This window comes from Geotrypetes seraphini, chromosome 9, assembly GCF_902459505.1.
Source record: "Geotrypetes seraphini chromosome 9, aGeoSer1.1, whole genome shotgun sequence".
Classification (NCBI taxonomy): Eukaryota; Metazoa; Chordata; class Amphibia; order Gymnophiona; family Dermophiidae; genus Geotrypetes; species Geotrypetes seraphini.
The window spans coordinates 161,708,771-161,724,837 of NC_047092.1; the positions used below are offsets into that span (position 1 = coordinate 161,708,771).

At 42.5% G+C, this 16,067-nt stretch overlaps 1 protein-coding gene across 8 annotated transcripts in view; it reads left to right on the forward strand.

The window, feature by feature from the left end:
- The window catches only part of LEKR1 (leucine, glutamate and lysine rich 1), a 149,086-nt gene that overhangs the window by 81,803 nt on the left and 51,216 nt on the right, over window positions 1-16,067 (forward strand). For all 8 annotated transcript variants that reach the window (XM_033958182.1, XM_033958180.1, XM_033958183.1 and 5 more), the window contains one exon: window positions 5,916-5,997. In XM_033958182.1, coding sequence (XP_033814073.1) covers window positions 5,916-5,997 — 82 coding nt within the window. The remainder of the gene's footprint in view (window positions 1-5,915; window positions 5,998-16,067) is intronic.

Genomic DNA, 16,067 nt, shown 5'->3' on the forward strand with positions numbered 1-16,067 from the left:
ATGGGTCTAACTTTAAACAGGAGCTTTCTGGAGTAGGGGGAGTCATTTCATAAGAGTGACATAACTTATGAATATATCTGCCAGACAAATGAGACAGCCTGTTTTTAAATTATTCTCCTTTGTGGGGGAAAAGGGCAGATGTGCTTGAAAAAGAAAGTACGGCGAATCCATTTTTGAACTTGCCATTCCTGCAAGGCCCAATGTTGGATTTTCAAAGGGAAATTCTGCAGGGTCTGCAAGCTGCTGACACCTGCTGAAAACCGCCCTCTACATTTTATCAGTGCTAGATCTTTTGCAGCATGAGTTTCAGTGCTTAGGATTTTCTCGTTGTCAGCTGCCTGGGATTTATGTCTTTTAAGCTGCATTTGAGGCTCTCAGTACGACTTATATAAATGCAATCACAGTTCTTATTCACAGTTTCAAAAGCCCTCCTTCCTACATTATCAAAATTGTGGTGGCTGAAAAAGCAGATGACTATAAGTGCAGTCCTGGCAGCAGCTGCTTTTATGAGTAGGGAGAACAGTAGCTCTTTTTTTTTTTTTTTTGTCTTCCTCCACTACAATCATTTTAATCTCTGAAAAGGTCACATTTTAGTAAATTTTGCTGCTGTAAATTTGGATTGCTTCCATGTGTTCTGCCTTACATCTGCTTGGTATTTCTAGGCAGGCATTCCCTTTTGTTTCATAATCTAATGTCATTCTGAATGATAGAAAATTAAAATTGAATTATTTAGCTTTGGAGAAAGGTGCACAGTTTGAAAATATCTAATAGAAACCTCTCTCCCCCCACTTCAAGTTTATTAGGATTTTATATACCGCCTATTAAGGTTATCTAAGCGGTTTTTACAATCAGGTACTCAAGCATTTTCCCTATCTGTCCCGGTGGGCTCACAATCTATCTAACGTACCTGGGGCTATGGAGGATTAAGTGACTTGCCCAGGGTCACAAGGAGCAGCGCAGGGTGCTGAGGCTGTAGATCCAACCACTGCGCCACATACTCCTCCATAAAACCCAAGGTCATACTATAGATGTTTTAATCTGTCATCCACTCATGCAGCCAGTGTTAAAGAAATTCTTAGAACTTATCTGGATAAGTTTTCCAAGGAGTCGCTGGACCCCCACCTGCTGTCCAACTATTGCCCGGTCTCCCTTCTTCCATTCCTATCCAAGCTACTCGAGCGTGCTGTCCCCCCTGCTGCGTGGACTTCCTGTCAACTCGTCAGATTTTTGATCCTCTACAATCTGGTTTTTCCCACACTCCACAGAGACTGCCCTCACCAAAGTCTGCAATGACTTGTTCATGGTCAGATTTGCTCGATTCTCTTCATTCTTGGCCTGTCTGCTGCCTTTGATACTGTTAATCACAGCTGCACGACTCATCTTCTACCAGGCTCGCTACACTCATGTCACCCCTCTCCTTAAATCACTTCACTGGCTCCCTATCCGCCTTTGCATACAGTTCAAGCTCCTAAGTGTGTTCATTCTGCTGCCCCTCAATATCTCTCCTCTCTTCTCTCTCCTTATACACCTCCCAGAGAACTCTGTTCCTCAGATAAGCCGCTCTTAGCTTTACCCTTCTCCACCACTGCCAATTCCAGACTTTGTTCCTTTTATCTAGCTGCCCTCTCTATGTCTGGAATAAATTACCCGAGTTTATCCACCAAGTCCCTTCCCTTACTTTGTTTAAAAGCAGACTGAAATCCCACCTTTTTGATATAGCCTTCAATCCATAACCCTACTCCCCACTGCCCACCTACCCATCCAGCAGATTAATAGTTCCCCTTAACTGTATCCATGATATCCTGTTTGTCTGTCTTGTCTGTTTATATTGTAAGCTCCTTCAAAAAGGGACTGTCTTCTTTGTGACTCTGTATAGCGCTGCGTACATCTGGTAGCGCTATAGAAATAATTAAAAGTAGTAGCAGAGTATATCTGGATAAAAAACTGAATAACTTTGGGCCAACCTTCTTCCCTCTCGAGTCTTATTTATACAATTTTATTCAGACAGTGCTAATATCAGTGCTGAGCACTTAGAATTTTACTACTCCAGTAATACTTCCTTCTCCACCTCTTGGTAAATTTTGTGCATATAGAATTTTATCATTGAGCAGAAGAGGAAAGAGAGTTTTTGATCCTGCAGAATTTTTCCAGCTAACTCTCAAGGTTATCCGGACAATTATTTTGAATAGTGATCTTACTGTGTTTGAAATATGTTGGCAAATAAAGTACCCTGAAGAGAATTTTATGAATAAATTTCTGAATAGAAATGGAAACTGCAGAATGTCTGTCTTTATATGAGAATCCCCATTTTGAATAATGGTGCCACATGGGAAATAAGGAAATGTGAATATCCTGGATAACCTAATATTTTCCAAAAGACTCTGCCAAATCAAGAGCTTTTTGTAAAATACATGGAAAGACATGCAGAAGGGCACATATATTTGTCAGCATACACAGCTGCTATTGTCTTCCAGGGAAAGGTTAGGGTATATGCTAGGCTCAGGAATGATAATTTTCAAAGCTATTTCAGTGGGTAAAACAGGGCTTTATTCCCAGAAATGGGCTTCAGTAAAAGATGTGGGTGAAAGTACATGTGCAGTGCCATTTTGTGCATATTTTCACCCATTGTAAAGGGAGGCATTTCTGGGCCAGGCGGGATTTGGATTTAGTTGCAAAACGTCTAAATTTTCATAAGTAGTTACATGCTTTTACTCAGAAAACGTATGCACACAAATTAGCAGGGTTAAATGTATGCAAGTACTTTTCACCAGTGCAGGCAGTTATAAAATAACCCCTTAGCACATTGCACACTATTCTGAAGGGGGTATTATTTTAAACAAGATACCTATAAATATGTTAAAAATACATCTGTTTTGTAAAGGCAACATAGATGCCAATAGGGCTTATTTTCAAAAAACATGGATGTTCAAAAGACGACATAAACTGGCACTTGGACATTTTACTAGTCAAAGAGGCAGATTCTATAAACAGTATCACAATAGTAGTTAGTAGTAGGCATCCTACCGCTGTCTAACAAAAAAAAATCAGAGGAAGGCCACCTACACTGTAGGCATCTGTCGCGGGTGCAGGGAGTTGCGTCCAAGGCTGGGCTTGGGCGTGGTTTCGCCCGGAAGTAGCCTTGGACGAGCTTAAGCGGCCCTAGGATTCTCCCTAGGGCTGCAGTAGATGCCTGAGATATAGGCCTGGGCTAATCAGGGTCTTAGGCTCCTCTCTGATGTATCCCAGGATGTACCGGGAAGGGGAAGGCCCGCTACTGTGAAGAGGCAAGCCTACCAGCCAGAGGGAGTGGGCATCCCTCTGACCGTTCTTGCTAGAAAAAGGTATGGGGAGTCGGGGTGGGCAGTATCCCTGTTTGGGGGGGATCATCAGTTCAGGGGGCGCCTGCTTGCAGGAGAGAGTGTTTGGGGGGGTTGATTGGGGGGATGGTGGTTTTGGGGCTTCCACCCCACCCCCTAAATATCTGCATGAAACAATATATATATGTGTAATAGCTGCAGATACTATGACCAGTCCTAGCAGAGCTGCAAGCAGGTCTCTGGAGTAGCCTGATAGGCAGGGCAGTGGACTGCAGAGAAGGGGTCCTAGGCCCATATGCCACCCTAACTAGTACATTCATGGTGGAACATATGAGCCCACCAAAATCCCTACTGCCATATAGGTGACACCTGCAGGCATAAGGACTATTGGGGTGGTAGATAGGTAGGCACAGTAGGTTTTGGGGAGTTTTGGAGGACTCACCATATAATGTACAGGAGTTATGGTGAGATAGGTGCTTGGCACCCTTAATGTGAAGTGCCCTACTGCTCTGCTAGCATGTCTGTGTTGCCAGTCCATTAAAAATGCTAGCCCCTCCTACATGCAAATGGCTTGTTTTGGAAAAAAATAGTTGGCTAGCTGGACAAAATGTCTAGTTGGGCTATTTTGGGGAAAATGGTAGATGTCTTACAGGTTCAAAAATGGATATTTTCTACACCTGATTTTTTGACATTTTTCTCAAAACATCTAAAGTTGGTCCTATTTATTTATTCAGTTTTCTATACCGTTCTCCCAGGGGAGCTTAGAATGGTTTACATGAATTTATTCAGGTACTGAAGCATTTTTTCCTGTCTGTCCCAGACAGCTCATAATCTAATGTGCCAGGGAGGTTGTTAAGTGACTTGCCCAGGGTCACAAGGAGCAACATGAATTTGAAACCACAACTTCAAGGTGCAGAGGCTGTAGCTTTAACCACAGTGTCACGCAATCCCTAGATGTCTTGCCGAAAATGCCCCTCCACATGTCTTTATAAAATAGGCTTCTGCAATAATCCTCAATGGCACATACATGCTCTCACATGAATGAACACTTGTTTTATGCATATATGCTATAAAGTAGCTATCATATACATTAACTGAGTTGGTAGAGTATTACCACAGGCAATTAATGAATCTGCCAATTTTCTCTTGTGCCGGGTGGGGGGGAGTGGGGAGTGGAGGTCACCATGGCAGGAGGGAGTGGCCATCCCTACTGAAATTTCTTACGCGGGTGGGGGGGAGGGGAGAGGGGTTGGCATAGCAGGAGGAAGTGGGCATTTTTGTGATGGAGCAGATATTGTGCATGTGTAACATGCACAGCATCTGTGCCCATTAAAAAAAACGTTAGGTAAGCAACTGGTCTTGACCAGTTGCTTTTTTTGGATCGCTAAAAGCGATCATTTTTTTTAGGGAAGCCATGGTATTTCAATATTAATGAGCTTATTTGCATGGTCGTGCAGAAAACCACACGGTGAGTCATTTTCTGCATCGGGTTGGCAACGATTGCTGACTTTAGTGCATCTGGGCCTAAGTACCTCCAGTAAGTCTTGGAACTGACTCAGCGTGGGGGGGGGGTGGATTTGACTCTGGGAGAGGCTGCCACATGTTGAGCTCATGCCTACATATGGGGGGGGGCACAAAGAGTGTCTTTGCTGGCAGTAGGATAGGTGTTGCCAGCATGTTGCACTATAGGGGATTAAATTATGATGTCAGGAGAGGGGGAGCAGGGCTGGGTTGCAATTGGGGTGGGGGCTGTCATTGCAGGTACTGGACACTTCAGGATTTATAGCTGCCTCTATAGCAGATACTTAATTATGCCTCAGAACAGGTGTAATTTCAAGCATCCAGCTGTCCCAATTCCCTGAGTGAAATGGGGCATGTATGCCTGCATTGTTGTCCCATCCAGACCACTCCCCCTCCCCAATTTCCCCTTGCTATCTGGACGTACTCAGCTTCCGAAATGGCATGTAAATGTCTGAGCCTCTCCAGACACATAGATGTGGGGATGCTTCTAAAATAAGCACCATAATTACAATGTGTACTTATATTGTGCCACATATCATGAAATCCCGAATTACAAGATGTCTGCACAGTTCTTATTTGCAATTGACACTTCAGTTATGTATCTCTACAAGGTAAAAGTGTTGGTTAATATTGCAGAGATTTGAACTTGTGAATGATCTGGTGTCGGGGCCGGCCTTAGGGGATGAATAAACAGGGTAAATGCCTTAGGCCTGAAGCTGAAGAAGGCTTTGCCTGCAAGTGGGCTCTTCCCTTCCTAATTTCTGCCTTAGGCCCTAGCATGATTTAACAGCAACTGTGCCAGAACACCCGTATAGTCTATAGCTAATACCGTAAGGCCTGATTCAAGCTCCAGTCCAATGTAAATGCCCTGATGTAGAGAGGGTTTAAGCTGATTAAGCATTTTCCAGCACTTAAATCTCCTTGTACAAGATAAGCACTGGCATGTAGTTTTGGCTCACACCTTAGATATTAATGCTGTTCATCAGATACCATGGAAGGCAATAGTAATAAAGCAAAAAAAAAAATATTGTATATTTATATACCCATAAAACAGGAGAATTGCTTTTCTTGTTCCAGATTTACAAAATGAAATAGAAAATGCTGCATTAAAAGATCAGAAAACAACAGCAGAAACGGAGTGCTATAAGAAAAATTACATGTAAGGTATTTCTTTTTCTTTCTTTCTCTTTTTTAACGGGTATCGTGGTTTATCAATTTCAGGCATTCACCAAACACTGAATCCAGACATAAATAACTGTCCATGAAAATGGCTGTGTATATGTGTGAAAACAAAATCAACATCATTTTAGCTAAGTCGTAAAAGTAGGAATTGAGACATACATGTCTGTGCATCTCAAATTTCACAAGTATTTCAGAACAGAACATAAAAAACAATTTCTAGATCACATAACCAATGATTTCTACGCAGTTTACAAAAGTTTAACTACAATTACAACACATAGATAGGGTTCCAGACGTCTGGATTTCCCAGGACATGTCCGGGGGTCCAGACGACTTTTCAAAAACCGGCTATTTGTCCGGGTTTTGACAAGCTTCCAACAAATCCCTGTCAGGCAGGAGGGCAGTGTTCTCCCCAGGGCCTTTCAGCCGGGCGCTCCGCCCAGCTAATTTAGATGAGCGCCCGGCTGTAATCTCGATCGCAATCCTGCTGCTGCTGCCGCCTTCTGCTCAACATTTTTAAAAAAAACCTTTTCACCGGCTTGGAGATTTACCGGGCTGACTCGGCACAGCCTGAATCGCAAGAGCCTGACTTTTTTTTTTTTTTTTTTTTTTTAGTTTTTAACGCCAGCAAGCGACTTGAACCCATGCTCCCCGGCGGGGCTCTAACGTACATGCCGCTTCCCTCCGAAACCGGAAGTCACGTCCCGAGGGGGGAAGAGAAGGGAAGTCGGCATGCACACGCCCCGGAGCATGGGTTCGCTATAGGAGACAGGTCAGCTTACAACTTGCTCTTGCTTGCATCGGGCTTTCCTCGCTGCCGGGTCCTGCCTACTTTCTGTTTCCGTAAAGGCAGGACCCGGCAACGAGGAAGGCCCGAAGCAAGCAAGAGCAGCGAGTTGTAAGCTTCCCTCCGTTGCTGACTTATGGAAGATAGATCAGCGATGGAAGGAAGCTTACAACTTGCCTTAGTCCAGCCCTGCACAACATGCGGCCCAAAACGGATGTCACTGCCGATATTGCTCTCACTCTGCTCTCCTTTGAAGATTAGCTTAGGAGGCAAGATTTAGCCCGAGATCAGACGAACATTAAAGGGCATCTGAGCAGATTGAGGAGAACAAGTCCTGTTTTTCCATGCCTAAAAATACCACCTTGTCTAATGTAATCTCTGATCAGATCCTTAAGAGTGATGCAGTTATGTATGCTGGACAGTCTCCTCCAGTAAACAGAGCTTTAAAGCCTGCAGCTTTACAGAACCAGATAGTCAAAGGGCTCCGAAGTGTAGTATTGCCAAGAGATCTGTCTCACAAGTTTCTGCTGCTGGCAGATGTAAACACAGCACAAGAAATAGAGACTTGTGGCATTCTGTGTGGAAAGCTGATGCATGTAATGGTGCCAAAGCAGTCTGCTGGACCAGACTACAGTTCAGTGATATGGGGAATATGGAAGAATTATTCAGTATTCAAGATCAACATGATCTCCTCACAGAAGAAAGACGGAGAGAAAGAGAGAGGCAGATACTGGAGAGGGGGGGGAGAGAAGGGAAGGAGATAGAGATGTCAGACCATGGGGTGGAGTGGCAAGGAAGGAAAGGAGAAGAGAGAGATGCCAGAGCATAGGGGAAGGGTGGAGACAAAAAATGGAGAGGGGTTGAAGCTGAAATAAATCATGTACAAAGGAGAGAAAGGGCACAGGATATAGAGTTTATTGAAGAGACATAGAAAGAGGGAAGATACCATATGGAACAGAGAGAGAGCAGACACTGGATGGAAAAGGCAGAAAGGGTGGACAGTGGATGCAAGGGGCAGAGATAGGGTGGACAGTAGATGGAAGGGGTAGAGAGAGGGTAGAGGCTGGGTGGAAGGGGCAAAGAGAGAGGACAGATGCTGCCTGGAAGGGAGCGAGGACAAATGCTGAATAGAAAGAAGAGAGTGAAGAGAAGATGACTAAAGCAGAAACGACAAAAGGTAGAAAAAAAAAATATTTTTTTTGCTTTACGTAGAATCAAGTAGTATTGTAACTGTATTGATTAAAATTTATCAATAGGAAATGGAAATAAGGCAATTTGGGGGGGGACTAAACCCCTTTCCTCAGATCAGGACAGGATACCATAACAGCTGTTTACTGTACTGTCTTGAAGAAAGATTTGGCCTCTGAAAGCTAATTGAAAAATGGATTAGTCCAATAAAATGGTATTTTCATATTTCTCATTATTTGTTTTATTTCTATTTGTTAATTTGTAAAGTGGTGACTTATGTAGAAGTTTTTTTTCAAATTTACATCTACTGTCTTTATATTTTGCACAGTATTAGGGGACATGTGTCACTGTTTCTGTGGTGTTGCATTGTATGCAGAGTCTGGTTTCTTGGTTCAGTTTAACTTTTGACTACATATTTCTATTTTTAGTTTGTGATTATTCCATATTGGGCGAGGGTGTATCTGTGTGTATGAAAAGGACATGGCTTTCTGTTAGCATCGACTACAGGATCAATTGACTGTAGGATCTGGTTTGTTTAGTTTTCCAATGCGTGTGTTGGTGTTCTAGTGCTCACTGCAGTGTTTAAGATGCTGCCTTTTCCTAGATGCACCCTTATTGTGTGACTCATGGATTATTACTAAAAATATCTTTTTTTATATAGAGGAGGGGATTGTTAAAAAAATAATTAGCACTGGCTGTCATATATACTAGGTACACCACTGGATTTAATGACCCTGTTTTAACTTTACTGTTGACGTAGGTGTTGTCCCCCCCAACACACAGACACACACATTATAAAGAATTAAATTAAAGTTGTATTATCATCAAGCAGCTTTCAAATGACATTATAAGCAAATAAAAATAAAATATTTTTAATACATTGCTAATTATCTTTACCTGCATCTTTACCTATACTGTTTTGCCCTAGCTCTTACTTTGCACTATAGCAAAGTAAAAAAGAAGCAGATAAAGATCAATCACACAGGTGCCCTTCAAGGCTCAGTAACACCTCTCCCTAAATTATGTGGAAGAGGTCTGGAAGTGGGGATAGCATCTATTTTATATCCTCAGTGAGACCTCAGGAAGGAACCTAGTGATCAAAACATTATTAGAGGTGTTGTACAGCCATTTCTTGTATGACTGGATGAGCTATATTTATCTTTTTTTTTTTTTAGTTGTTTAAATTCATGCAGAAATAAATGGTTAGATTGAACCTAATGACTTCATTAACGCATTTCCCTTTTTTAAACCTCTATACCATTTGAAAGAGGGTGAATATCTAATTATTCATTTCTAGAATTGGATACTTCTTAGATTTAGTAAAAATATTCTGGCACAAGTGTCAAACCTTAAAAAAGGAAGTCATATCGAGCATTGGAAAATAATAATAATTAACTAATAAAAATAGTATACATTTAATTTTCTCCACTACCAAATTTCCACGCCCCGCCCGACCCGGCTACTTTTTCATGCCACCCGGCTGGAAAAAATTTCTGGGGAGAACACTGCAGGAGGGCATCCGCATCATTGCGTCGCATGTGAGGATGCCCTCTTGCCCGACGAGAGCAGGCAATGGGGGCGTAACAGGGCGGGGCTGGTTAGAACTGGGCAGGTCTAGGGGGTCCGGATTTTCCGTTTGGAAAATCTGGTAACCCTACACATAGAGTCTGTCTAAAATACAGAGAAATGGATCTTATATGCTGGGCGTGTGCAACATTCATTATGAAAAAATAAAATGTACTGTATATAATAATATCAACATTTTTTTAAGCCATCACATAACTAGTCATCTTTCTGATCTTAGAAATGTAACCGGCTATTATCCTGACACTGTCACAGTGACTGGTTTCTCATGCCAGTTTGGATTTTGTAGGGGGGGGGGAGACAGAAACCACTGGAGGATTAAGGGGGTAACCCTCCCTTATCCCTCCATTGGACAGCTGTTTCCCCAAATCTTAAACATGCTTGGTATCAGGTGTATCTCCCAATGTTGATCTTTTAAGAAAACTAGGAGTAAGGCATTACAAGTCCTAATGAATTCTGCTGCTAGATTGATTGTGAGGGGTTTCCACGAATGACCCACATCATGCCAGTTTTGAAACGACTGCATTGGCTTTCCATACACAAAAGAGCTGGCTATTCAAAGATGCTTTCTAATAGATTGGTCATACTCTACAATTGATTCAGGTAGACGATTTAAAAGAATAAAGCGGGTATTTGTTCCCTTACCTTTTGTGTCTTAACCCTTCCCTGGTTTTTTATCTTTACTCTTAATTTTTTTTAAAAATTGTATTTACATTTATTGTTTTTACCCCTTCCCCCCTTACATATAATATTGTATTGGTAATGAATATTATGTCTGTTAGTTTTATAATGGTTTTTTAAAAAAATAATTTTGAAACTTGTGTAATTCGCATTGGATTTGGACTAGGCGAGGTAATCAAAATACTAAATAAACTTGAAACTTGAAAAAAAAATAATAAAGAGATACCGATAATTCTTCAAACTTTGTATTATAAAGAACCTGGATGTATTCAAGGTATGTTGGAGTTATATTGCCCTGGAAGAGAATTAAAGATCTGAAAATACAATGAAATTATCTACAGAGGGAGAAAGGAGTGTAATGCATGCAAGAGTTAGGAATTCTGTGTTTTTGGTTGCTGGAGTGAAATTGTGGAATACTTCGTCAGGTCAGTTGTGCCTGTGTAAGATCATAGATGTCTTTAAAAAAACTCTTGGGGACACAATTATTTGTTGAAGTGTTTACGTGAATGAATTGTCTACGAATAGTAGTTAATGTAAGAGCAGAGATTTTCTTACTCTTTAGAGCAGGGGTCTCAAAGTCCCTCCTCGAAGGCCGGAATCCAGTCGGGATTTCAGGATTTCCCCAATGAATATGCATTGAAAGCAGTGCATGCACATAGATCTCATGCATATTCATTGGGGAAATCCTGAAAACCCGACTGGATTGCGGCCCTCAAGGAGGGACTTTGAGACCCCTGCTTTAGAGCAGTGTTTTTCAACCTTTTTTGGGCAAAGGCACACTTGTTTCATGAAAAAAATCACGAGGCACACCACCATTAGAAAATGTTAAAAAATTTAACTCTGTGCCTATATTGACTATATATAAAGTAATTCTCTTGAATAGGAATCAAATAAACACAAAGAAAGTATTTTATAATTACTTTATTATGAAATATTAAGTAAACAGAATAGTGAAAAATTATAAAATACTTTATTCAGTGCGAAACCTGGGCCTGTTTGGCTGAACACAAAGCTGATATTCTGGCTGGAATCGAAGAAAGACACACACGTAGCTCTTCGTCAACAGCTCTCAGTCTCTCTCTGTATTTGGTTTTTATAGCATACAAAAATAGACAAATATATCCTCCATCCTTTTTATTAAACCACAATAGCAGTTTTTAGCGCAGGGAGCTGCGCTGAATGCCCAGCGCTGCTCTTGACGCTCATAGGCTCCCTGCGCTAAAAACCACTATTGCGGTTTAGTAAAAGGTGACCATATTGTAAAATATAGACAGCAGATATAAATTCAGAACTGTGCATAGTAAGTGAAGGGAAGTTTTCATCTCTGGGAATTTACCCAGTTAACTATTAAGTTATTTGGGCAAATTCCTTTGAAAACTGTGGTAATACTGCCTCCACTTTGCTAAATTTAAAATAAAATAATTTTTCCTACCTTGTCTGGTGATTTCTGGTTGCACTTTCTTCTTCTGACTGTGCATCCAATCTTTCTTCCCTTCTATCAGCCTGTATGCTTTCTCTCCTCCACACCTCATTCCCTCCCCCAACTTTTTCTTCCTCTCTCCCTGACCTTTCTTTCTTTTTTTCTGTTTCTCTTCTTTCCTTCTGTTTCCCTGCCTGCCCCCTTTCTTTCTTTCTCCCTGCCGTTCCCCAAGCCACTGCCACTGCCGCTGCCATCAGGGAACAGGACCCACCAATGGATAACAGGCCCCAAAGCCGACGCCGACGCATGCTCTCCCTGACGTCAATTCTGCAATCGGAGAGGAAGTTCCGCCCAGCCAGGCAGCAATTGGCTGGCCCGAACTTCCTCTCCGACTGCAGAATTGACGTCGGGGAGAAGAAGACTTATCGGCTCGATAGATTAGATCGCCAAGACAAAGTGAGTCCTGGGTGATCGACTCACTTTGCCTTGGCGAGCTACTGGCGCCCCTGCCTCGGGCCCCCTGTCAGCTCCGGGCCCCTGAATGCAGGACTGGTAGTACTGCCCTGATGGCGGCCCTGCGGCACACCAGGCAACATCTCGCGGCACAATAGTGTGCCGCGGAACAGCGGTTGAAAAACACTGCTTTAGAGGATACAGTTATTTACTGGTGTACTTATGTAGAAGAAATGAATATGATCAGCGGGGCGGGTCCCAGTAGGCTTTTTTTTCCCCGTGATTTTTTATTAAAAATTTGCATAAGAAAAATAAACTGTTTTTTAAAGTTATTTTGTATGTTAATTGTAAACTGCTTAGACTTTTTAGGCGGTATATAAATTTTTAAATAAATAAATAGATGTTTATTTCCCTTCTGAAATGGGGACTAAGGGCTAGATTCACTAAGCAAACTGATCGTGTACCGATCGGTTTGCGAGCCCTTTCTGACCCGATTTTCCTCCGACCCGATTCACTAACCTGTGTAGCGATCCAATCCCGATCCGTGCATGCAAATGAGGGGAATCGGCATGCAAAGCAGGAAGGACGCGATTCACTACCCTTTTTTTCTGACACACCGACTGGCTGGCCGATCAAGAACAAGCGACTGGTGAGGACCAGTCGCTTGTGTAAAAAACTGCGCTCTGCCCCGATTCTGTCTTTGGTGAGGCTCCACTCGGAGTACTGCCTGCCCTGACTCTCCTCTCTCTGGCTCCCCAGCTCTCCTGCTCTCTCTGCCTCCCCCAACTCTCCTGCTGTCTTCCGCGACTTGCTCTCTGCCTGCCCCGACTCTCTCTGCCTCCCCCGGCTCTCCTGCTCTCTGCCGCTTCTCTCTCCCTAACTTCTTCAGTGTTTCTAGGCCTTTTGCTAATTCACAGCTGAGAATGGAGCTGCTCTACTCTCTGCCCCTTTCAGCCGAGCCCTGCTCTTGCCGCCCCCAACTCTCCTGCTCTCAGCTGCCCTTCCCCGCTGTGCTAGCCCTTGGTTTTAAAGCAGGGCTGCACTACGGGGAAGGGCAGCAGAAAGCAGGAGAGTCAAAAATTACCTGCTTTTAAATTCTGGGGATCGCCCGTCCAGAGCAGGAAACGGGCCAGTAAAAAAAAAAAAAAACAACAACCAAAGAACAAGCCAAAATGGACCCAAAACGCATGCGTAGACCATCTACAGGGAAAGCAGATGGTCTGCGTATGCGTCAGGATCGCACACTAAGCAATCCGTGCGATCAGAGAGGGGCGTTCTTCGATCACCCTCATTTTAATTTTTTTGTGTTGTGAATTGGTCAGGCCTTCACGGATTGGCCACGGATCGGGCACGGAAAGGAGGTAAGTGAATCTAACCCTTTCGCCCTGATTCTAGACACCTAATTTTTTAAATTGGCTTAATTGTCCTGATAATTGAAAATGCCATTAAAAACCAATTTAAAAATGATTTAAAAAATCAATTTGCCCGTAGGCATTTGATGTAGGCGTCTACCGGCAAGTAGACATGATTAGGGGCAGAGTATAGGCATGGATTGAGCTAGGCGCCAGTATTTTAGATCACGCAAACCCTGGCTTAATATATACCATCACCTAATATGTCATGTCTACGGGCATCTAAGTTGATTTAGGCACCTCTAGGTGCAGTTCTACAAATGGCGCCTAACTTTGATAGACATGCGATAAATGCTGCTTTTCTAGGTGCCATTTATAAAATCTGGCCCTAAGTGCTCTTACATTAACTATGCAGGTATTGCATGCTAATGATAACATTAGCATACAACCTGCAATAGAATATATTTTAAAAATCCCCTAAAAGTGCTGGGCTTAGCATGTGGTAAAACCCTGTGTTAAACCCAGATTCTAGCCAACGCTAGGAAGTTCTTCTTCACCCAACGGGTGGTGGACACCTGGAATGCTCTTCCAGAGGGCGTGATAGGACAGGATATGGTATTGGAGTTCAAAAAGGGATTGGACAATTTCCTGAAGGAAAAGGGGATAGAAGGGTATAGATAGAGGATTACTATACAGGTCCTGGACCTGATGGGCCGCCGCATGAGCAGACTGCTGGGCAAGATGGACCTCTGGTCTGACCCAGGAGAGGCACTGCTTATGTTCTAGTACGTTTTAGTAAAAGAACCCTTGAATTGGAATGACCAAAATCCATTCTCTTATCACACCACATATGGATTTCAGTCATGATTATTTATTTATTAACAAAATCTTAATAATATTATTGTGTCTGTAGGGATCACTTTTCAGTCCCTCCATGCAGCATGCCAGTCCACAAATGCAAAATCCACATGCACTTTCAAAAAGAAAATGTCACAGAGATTTCCTCAGGGGCAATATCTCCAAAAGGATTATTTTCACACATACCAAGGCAGTAATTAAGCTTCATTTTGTGAGTTGAAGGATTGTTTAAAAAGCCAGGCTTTGAGTAACCTTTTAAATGAAATATATGACAGTTCTGTTTTGAGAGCTCTTGGTAAAGCTTTCCAAAGTTTAGGAGCAACATAGGCAAAAACAGTTTCTCTGGTGACATCCAAACAAAGACAGGTAGAAGGGTCTGACTAGGAGTGTATGTAATCAGCAAATCTGAAATGTATTCAGGAGGCTGTGGGAGGAAGACCTTTGTGTACCAGAGTCAGAATTTTAATTGGTATGTGAGCAGAGACTGGTAGCCAGTGTTCCTGCATTAACAGTGGTATAACCTTGTGAGTCCCTGCGGTCTCACGAGGTTGCCATGAGAACTCGCAGCAGCCATTTCAGATAGTGGGTCTGCACAGGGCAGGAGCATAGGAAGATTGCTCCTGCCGCAGTTCACCGTTTGACCACCAGGGCTTTAAAGGTAGGTTTTTTTAAAAGTCTGAGAGACGGGAGGGAGATGGAATGTGTCAGAGTCAACCGGGACAGGAGGTGGGTGGGATCCCTCCTGTTCCGGCCTTACCGTTGGACCACCAGGGCTTACGGCAGGCCTGGGGGAGGTCTGCAACCAGTCCGGGAGGGGGGTCTAGTGGGCGCTGTCCTGAATATATTTTATTTATTTATTCATTTATTTAGCCCATCCTCCCAAAGGAGCCAAGAACAGGTTACAAGAGTACATTCATAGTACGGGTAGGACATACTTAGGTGAGAAATACAGATTCTACAGTATTTACAGTATAGACAAAGGGGTTAGATTACAGTTTAGACATAACATGCAGACATAAAATACTGACTTAGGGCTCCTTTTACAAAGGTGCGCTAGCGGTTTTAAGCAGGCGGTAATTTTTTGGCTAGCGCACTCTATAGCACGCACTAATCTTGTGCGTGCGCTAAAAACGCTAACGCACCTTTGTAAAAGGAGCCCTTAGTGGGCATAGGGTGGATTTAAATTCACATTCAGTGTAGATATCACTTGGAGGTAAGATAGCTTTCTTAGTAAGTGGGTGCATGTTTGTTGTCAGAGAATGTAGTAGTAATTCAGGTTATATTTGGAGTGACATGCGACTATTTGTGAGATTCCATTTGGAGTTTTAGGTCATGTCTTTGAGATCCATCCATCAGGGTGTAGATGTGGGTCTTCAAGGTGCTGGGTTTGTAAAGAGGAAGGTTTTGGGGCCATTTATTTTTGCCCCAAAATCTCAGTTTATATTTGAGTATATACAGTAACTGCTGTAGATTGTATAAGTTGTAAATGTTTTAAGGAATAGAGTGGGAGTCCTGAAAAAAGGGGATTAAAATAATCTGAGTATGTAATGATAAGGGACAAAATAAGCATTTGGATACATGCTAAAGGCAGATAAAATCTAATTGAACAAATGCATTGTATTTCAAAGAAAGGAGATTGTACAACCTTGTCTGGGCGCCATTTGAACATTAAATTTTTGTCAAAAATTACACTTCGAATTCTGACCAATTACACTTCGAATTCT